Here is an 8,698-nt window from a genome sequence, read left to right on the forward strand (position 1 = left end):
AAGTGTTGTTTTGAAACCTTTAGGTTAACGATCTTGTTAAATGTTGTTAACCCAATGTTTATAATATCAAATGAGATTTTAAATTATTATATTATCATGATATTATCATGTATGAATATCTCTTAATATGATATATTTACATTAAATGTCTTTACAACGATAATCGTTACATATATGTCTCGTTTAAAAATCATTAAGTTAGTAGTCTTGTTTTTACATATGTAGTTCATTGTTAATATACTTAATGATATGTTTACTTATCATAGTATCATGTTAACTATATATATATCCATATATATGTCATCATATAGTTTTTACAAGTTTTAACGTTCGTGAATCACCGGTCAACTTGGGTGGTCAATTGTCTATATGAAACATATTTCAATTAATCAAGTCTTAACAAGTTTGATTGCTTAACATGTTGGAAACATTTAATCATGTAAATATCAATCTCAATTATTATATATAAACATGGAAAAGTTCGGGTCACTACACCATGCATAGAGACAAAAATAATCATTCATATGGTGAACACCTGGTAACCGACATTAACTAGATACATATAAGAATATCCCCTATCATTCCGGGATCCTCCTTCAGACATGATATAAATTTCGAAGTACTAAAGCATCCGGTATTTGGATGGAGTTTGTTAGGCCCAATAGATCTATCTTTAGGATTCGCGTCAATTAGGGTGTCTGTTCCCTAATTCTTAGATTACCAGAGTTTAATAAAAAGGGGCATATTCGATTTCGATAATTCAACCATAGAATGTAGTTTCAATTACTTGTGTCTATTTCGTCAAATATTCATAAAAGCGCATGTATTCTCAGTCCCAAAAATATAAAGGGTAAAAAGGCAAATGAAACTCACGCATATAAATATTGTAAAACAGTTAATAAAGCATTTGCATGTATTCTCAGCCCAAAAATGTAAAGAGTAAAAGGGGATCAATGAAACTCACCATACTGTATTTCGTAGTAAAAATACATATAACGTCATTGAACAAGTGCAAGGTTGGCCTCGGATTCACGAACCTAAATTAATTATATATAATTATGTGTTGGTCAATATTTGTCTAACAAATTAGGCCAAGTCATAGTGTACCACAATCCTAATGCTCGAGACTAATATGCAAAAGTCAACAAAAGTAAATTTGACTCAAAATAATTTCCAAAAATCTATACATGATTAATATATAGTTTAAATATCGTCGTTTTATATTTTTAAATATTTTTAAAAGATTTATTAGAGTAAATAATATAATTTATTTATTAATAAATAAAATTTTATATTAAATTTATATAATATAATATACTTTTATATATATTAAGTAATAAAATTTATAGGGTTCATTTAATATCATAAAGATAATATGATAGGTATTATTAAAGTAAGTTATTACACGTAGTAAAATATGTTTGTATCACATATTTATTTGATAAAATAATATCTATAATGATAGTAAGTAAAAGTTGTATTATTTTGTAATAATAATTATTATTATAAAAATATCAATATTTATAATTACTAAGATGACATTATGATAAAACGATAATTCTAATTATGATAACTTTAATATTTACGATAATTTTTAATATTATCTTTAAAATAATAATTCTATTTAAAATAATAATAATAATGATTTTTTATAGTAACAATGACATTTCTATTAAAATGATAATTTTTGTTAAAATGATAGTTTTAATACTAACGATATTTTTAATAATAATAGTAATGATAAAAATAATAAGAACGATAATTTTATCTAAATCAATATCTTATAATATTTTAATTTCATCATGATACTCTTACTCATTATTTCCTAATCATTTCGTTTAATAGCTTTTAATCATCTTTTATATCGTGTTCATAATAATGATAATAATAGTAATCAAAATAATTAGGTGTTACAAATATTTGTTTTAATTACACTAATATTAATAATGATAGTTACTATAACATTTTTAACAATAATACTAATAATTATCTTAATGATAATATAGTAATAATAATAATAACAATGACAATATCCATTTTTAAATAATGATATATATATTAATAATGATAATAATAATAATAATAATACTAATAATAATAATAATAATTGGATAATAATAATAATACTAATTATAACTTTAACAATAATAACGATAGTAATAATAAAAAAATAACATTTTTTAATGATAAATCCCTTTTATTGATAAAGATAATAATAATGATAATAATAAGATAAAACTAGAACGACGATAAAAACGGCGATAATAATAATCATTTTTAATAAAAATATCTAAAATTCAATTGATTATAACTTCTAATCCGTTCATCGAAACCATTCGATATCTAAAGGAAAAGTCCTTAATTTTTCTCTAGCTTTCCAAGGACATGCATATCTTATACCTTATCTCAACCGCAAGTGTAACTAATTCAATATTCAACCTAACCTGTCTAAGGGCAATATCAAAAGTACAAGCATGCATAATCCTAAATACTCGAGCACTAGTCAGGGATACACTATTAGTATGTAAAAGTTAAATTATGAGTACTCACGTATCAATATTGAGATTCAATATTGCAGGAAAGGTACGTAGACGCAACGGAAATGATAAACACTATATTGACCTCACGAGCATACCCATGAACCATACTTAATCACCTCCATAGCTATAACCCATAATTTCCTTAATCCTATCCTACTCGAAAAACAATTTCGAAATCACTCGGACAGCACTCCGTCGTAATATTTTATGTATACTAATAATATCTTGAAATAATACGGAGTAAATATATATATGTAAATCGATTGAGAGAGTTTAGAGAAAAATATTTTCAAGTTTCTATGAAATAATGAAACCTATTGAATTCTATTTATAATAGATTTTTGAATTATTAAAGTGAATTATTAAAGTATGAATTATTAAAGTGAATTATTAAAGTATGAATTATTAAAGTATGAATTATTAAAGTGAATTATTAAAGTATGAATTATTAAAGTGAATTATTAAAGTATGAATTATTAAAGTGAATTATTATAGTATGAATTATTAAAAGTGAATTATTAAAGTTAAAGTAAAGTAAAAATAAAGTAAAGGTAAAGTTTAAGTATAGTAAAAGTATAAAATTATGTACGTATAATACGCGTATAAATATATATAATATTAATTTAAATCGTTATATATATTTAATAAAATAAAATATAAATATCGTTATCTTTATCATACTAGTTAAGTAATGAGTTGTCAAAAGTGGTTCTAGATATTTATAAAAGTTATATACGTTTTAATAATAAAGTTCTTTTTAAACTGAAAACGTTTTTGTACGTTTGAAACTAAATAGATCAATCGAGTCTTTATGAGATTCAATCTTCCACTATCCTTTGTCTAGTTCTCAATGATTGACAATTTGTTCTTATTTATAAATCACTTTACCATTTTCCGAATATTGTTAAAACAGAAAGATTTCTCAAATCAACGTGAGCCTTTCAACAGAGACTTGTAATCATAATTCAATATATCTGATAATTCAATCATTTGATCTTATCTTTTAATTCCATTGATAAATATTTTGAAACAGATACAATCATATAAAGTATTTAATCTAATATTTTGTTTACGTTTCAAGTTATAATATATATACACATATACATATATAATCATATTCGTTTAATAGTTCGTGAATCGTTGGAACATGGTCGAGGTTGAATGAATGTATGAACACAGTTTAAAATTCTTGCAATTTAACTTAACAAATATTGCTTATCGTGTCGGAAACATATAAAGATTAAAGTTTAAATTTGGTTGGAAATTTTCGGGTTGTCACAAATATTACTTTTACGTTTCATGTATGTGATTAGATCTAAGACTTTGATGTAACTTTGGTTCATCAAAACACTTGCAACACTTAAGTGAGTTGTGCTTCATGTCTTAGACTTACACTTGGGTTATTATGGTCAAACCTTGGTGAAAATGATGTAAACACGTCAACGAGTTGTACACTTGAAGCTATATGCATCAAGGATGAGAACCATGATAAGCATCGAGCACCAAGAACCACCGGAACCTACTGACCCTACTGTTTTGCTCTTTCTGGGTCTGATAAGTAAGACCTGGGCTGTTTTAATGTTGATTTTCAGATAGCTCTGTTCGAGTAGATAACTTTTCATATAGGGCTCGTCTTAATCCGAGTTACGGTTTAGGATTTATGGCCCTCCGATCGTCAATATGTCCTTTTAACGTTGTGCAGAAATTTTTGACCTACTCGCACTTAGACTGTCGTCACGGTCAAACGAAGACGAGTTTGCTTCTGTAAATTTTACCACACTTAAAGGACTCATATATGGAGTCATGGCCACTGGTCTCACCTTATTTCAGTAAGATTAGAGGCCGTGGTGACTAATCGAAGTCAGCCTTTGTTTTAAACTACTTTCATAAACGAAACTTACTTTACGCCTTTTGTTTGATGATGAATGATGATGACCCTTAAGACCTTATTTACATACTTTTAAACCTATTCGGAGGATTTACTGACTTAGTACTATTTGACTTAGGTTAAGGACTCGTTGGACCTTTCGGACCGATTACTTGCACACTTTTCCCGACTCCACTTTACCGCTACTTTATCATTGTGAGTTATTGCATTCCCTTTTTACTTTAACTTATTTTAGGAACTGAGAATACATGCGGATTTTATATTTTACATACTAGGCACGAGTACTTAAACTTATATATGTGTGGGTTATACAACAGCATAAACATTCCCTTTAGCTCTGTAACGTTTAATCATTGGTTTTTGAACCGTGAACGCTAATCTTAGATATGGATCCATAGGGTTTGACATCCCCACTCGGGCTAGTAGCGCTAGCATTTAACGAGTGTTTAATACTTCTTAAACATACGCACTTGCCAAGTGTACTTTCAGGGGGTATAAATGTTAAGTTAGTTACCAAGTGCCCACGGTTAACATATACTTTATCATACTGTTTTGAAACGCTCTTTGTAGCACTGAAATCTCGTGGCCTACCTTACATACTGTTATACTTAAACTATAGCTCACCAACCTTTGTGTTGACATTTTTAAGCATGTTTTTCTCAGGTGCTTAAGGTTATTTGCTTCCGCTGTCGTGCTAGTCTTGCCGTAGACACCCGCTGCTCTAGTGTTATCACCGCATGAACTGTTTATCTTGCAATCAAACTTTAATACATTTGAAACTATGTTTTGTAACGACCTAAGGGTCACATACATTTATTCATGCTTGCTATTCGTAGAAGCATACTGTTGGTGTAAAACAATTGACGTCGGTTATGACGTCATCTTTTTATCGTGAATGCAACTTCTTTTATTACAGCATATAGTACTTAACCTTGTAATGATCCTGTTGTTGATGATTCGTACACGATGGTTTTGTACGGGGCATCACATTAAATATACAAATGACTTAATTTAAGGCGAAAAGTAAATGACGATAAATAAAAATGCGATAATTGAATGTGCGATAAATAAAATGACGATAAATAAAATTGCGATAATTAAAAGTACAATAATTAAAAGTGCAATAAATAAAATGACAGTAAATAAAAGTGCGATGAGATATAAAATAAAGGAATTATACTTATTTAAACTTCCGTAATCATGATATTCGACGTGTTGATTTTAATTTATTACCATGGGTTAATTGTCCTTTGTCCTGGATTATTCGATATGTCCATCTGGTTTTTGTCCATAACAGTCCATCAGTCATAAATATAAAGTGTGAGTGTCCTCGTCAAATTATCCTTATACCCGAAGTCAAATATTTTAACTAATTGGGGACTTAAACTGTAACAAGGTTTTAATACTTTGTTAACAATTACGCCAAGTGTCCTTGTACGTAATCCACCCTTATTTTAATGAGTCCATTGACTATTAATCCATTCCCGTGTCCGGTTAAATGAATGATTATTAGTATTTATAAATATCCAGCCCATCGTGTCTGATCGAGTGTATGTGGTTATTTATAATTACCTTAAATTGTAAATCTCTATATTAAATTAACGAACTATCATTCAGTTAAACAAATATAAAGCCCATTAATAGCCCATAGTCCAATTTCCACAAGTGTCGGTCTTTTATCCAAACCCCAATTATGGTACAAAGCCCAATAACCACGTTTTAATATTAAGTCCAACATCACGATTACTTCGGCTTAAATAAGCATAATAATAACTTAGCTACGAGACATTAATTTAAAAAGGTTGAACATAACTTACAATGATTATTAATAGCGTAGCGTTACACGGACAGAATTTTGACTTACAAACTTAAAACATTTGCCACTATAAACTTATTATTATTAAACTTTAAATTAAAATTATAATTATAATTATATATATTTTACGTAGATAGAAAGAAGAAAAAGGAATGAATGAAATCGATCAGAATGCGCGGCCTTTTATAGGCCCACTTTGAACTGTTGTGCTCCGCGACTACGGTGGTTTTGTGCTTCACATCTCCGCAAGTGCGGAGCTTTGGAATCCAGCTCACCATAGTGAATTAAACGTGGGCTGCTTATAATTATAATATATAATAATATATATAATATAATTAATTATATATTATATTATATTCTTGTGCATAGTTAACTTGAAATTTTTGGTCTGTTGCATCGCACTTTGATAGTTGGTTCATGTCTCGGTTCCGGATTTTCGAACGCCTTTTCGTATAATTTAATATCTTGTACTTTGCTTTTTGCGGCTTGTACTCTTGTAATTTCTAGACGTTTCTCATAAATAATTTGAACCACTTGGATTGTACTTTGTACTTTTTAGGTTTTTGGTCGTTTGCGTCTTCAAATCGTCAATTCTGTCTTTTGTCTTCACCTTTTATTATTTAAACGAATATTACTTGGAAATAGAACAATTATAACTAAAAGCTTGTCTTTCTAGAAGGATAATGCTATGAAATATATGTTCGTTTTTAGCATTATCAACTACCTAGATTCTCCCTTGACCAAACCCATTTCCATTCGCCATTAACCCATTTGTCAGCTAAATAATCGTCTTTATTGGTGTCCAAATGAAAAAGTCTATTAAAAAGAGTGGAGAGTTTTTCGACACCACACCAACTATCGTCCCAGAACTGAATATTACGTCCGTTACCTACATTGAGTTTGAAACAATCTGTCGGCAAAAAGTTGGAACGAACAAAATGCAAGCAAGTAGACACAATACTCGCCCATGGACTCGACTGATTACCAAGAATCGAATCAAAATTGTTGCCATGGATAGATTTTATGATCGAAACCCAAAAATCACCCGGATTAGTAAGATAATGCCAACGCCATTTGTTAATTAAAGCAATGTTGAAATCTTTAAGACTTCCCACATTTAAACCTCCATTATCATAAGAAGCCATGACTTTATCACATTTAATCCAAGCCATCTTTTTGGTAGACTCGTTTCCGCCCCAAAAAACCTCGCTCTAATAGATTCAAGATTCTTAAGAACACCTTCGGGACAAGTAAATAACTACATAAAGTAAATACCGAGGCTACCCATAACCGATTTCACCAAGGTTAACCTCCCGCCCGAAGAAATTAGGCTAGCTTTCCAAGACGAGAGTTTAGATTTGAATTTATTAACCAACGGGTCCCAACTAGCAATTCTTTTCATATTAGAACCAATAGGAACTCTAAGATACTTGGTTGGAAAAGTACCTATTCTCGTTCCAGTAGTCCCCGTAAAAGATGTAAGCTCGTGGTCATCAACTCCGACCCCGAAAACGTGAGACTTTGAGACATTAATGCGTAATCCGGAAACTAAATAGAAGACTTCCAAAACCATGAGAATTCTCCTCAATTAGTGAAGATTCCAATCAGCAAAAATGATGACATCGTCGGCGATACTAATCCTACGTATAATACTAGAGTCCATGGCTCATTTAAACGCTAGGTGAAGCCCCCCCATAACTATAATGAACAAAAAAGGACTTAATGGATCGCCTTGACGAAGACCCCACTTTATCACAAATTCACGGGTAGGACTACCATTCACCAAAACTGAAGTTCTAGCCGATGTCAAACAACCTCTAATCCAATCGCACCATCTTTTCCCAAAACCCAACGACGATAACATGAAAAATAGAAATTCCCAATTAACCGAATCGTATGCTTTTTCAAAATCAACCTTGAAAAGCATCAACTTCTTATTCGTATTCTTATACCACGAAATAATCTCGCTCAAAATTAAAGGACCATCAAGAATCTGACGACCTGAAATGAAAGCAGATTGAACAGGCCTAATGATTTTATCAATAACTGAAACTAACCGGTTCGTGAGCACTTTCGTAACAATCTTGTAGAAAAACCCGACCAAAGAAATTGGATGGAAATCATTTATAAGGACCGAGTTTTGTATCTTCGGAATAAGAGAAAAAAAATGCAGATTTAGCGCCATGGGGCATGATACAATTTGAGAAAAACAACCGAATGTCTCGACATAAATCAACCTGAAAAAGATCCCAAAAATGTTTGATGAAACGAAATGAAAAACCGTCCGGGCCAGGAGGCTTTGAACTCCCACAATCCCAAACTCCTGTTTTAATTTCGGAATCATCTATATCTCGTTCAAGGAACGTGGCTTCATCATTAGATAACATGCTATTCGGAGAAATCAAACCAAAAACAGCCCCTGTACTGACTTCGTCAAATTTTGCACTATAGAAG

At 30.4% G+C, this 8,698-nt stretch overlaps 1 protein-coding gene across 1 annotated transcript; it reads right to left on the minus strand.

Annotated features, from left to right (window-relative positions):
* Window positions 1–6,960: 6,960 nt before the first annotated feature.
* Window positions 6,961–7,416, minus strand: LOC139854427 (uncharacterized). The gene has a single exon (XM_071843732.1). It carries the CDS (start codon window positions 7,414–7,416, stop codon window positions 6,961–6,963), a length of 456 nt encoding a protein of 151 aa, XP_071699833.1.
* Between the last annotated feature and the right edge of the window lie 1,282 nt (window positions 7,417–8,698).

This window comes from Rutidosis leptorrhynchoides, chromosome 6 (assembly GCF_046630445.1).
Source record: "Rutidosis leptorrhynchoides isolate AG116_Rl617_1_P2 chromosome 6, CSIRO_AGI_Rlap_v1, whole genome shotgun sequence".
NCBI classification, from domain to species: Eukaryota; Viridiplantae; Streptophyta; class Magnoliopsida; order Asterales; family Asteraceae; genus Rutidosis; species Rutidosis leptorrhynchoides.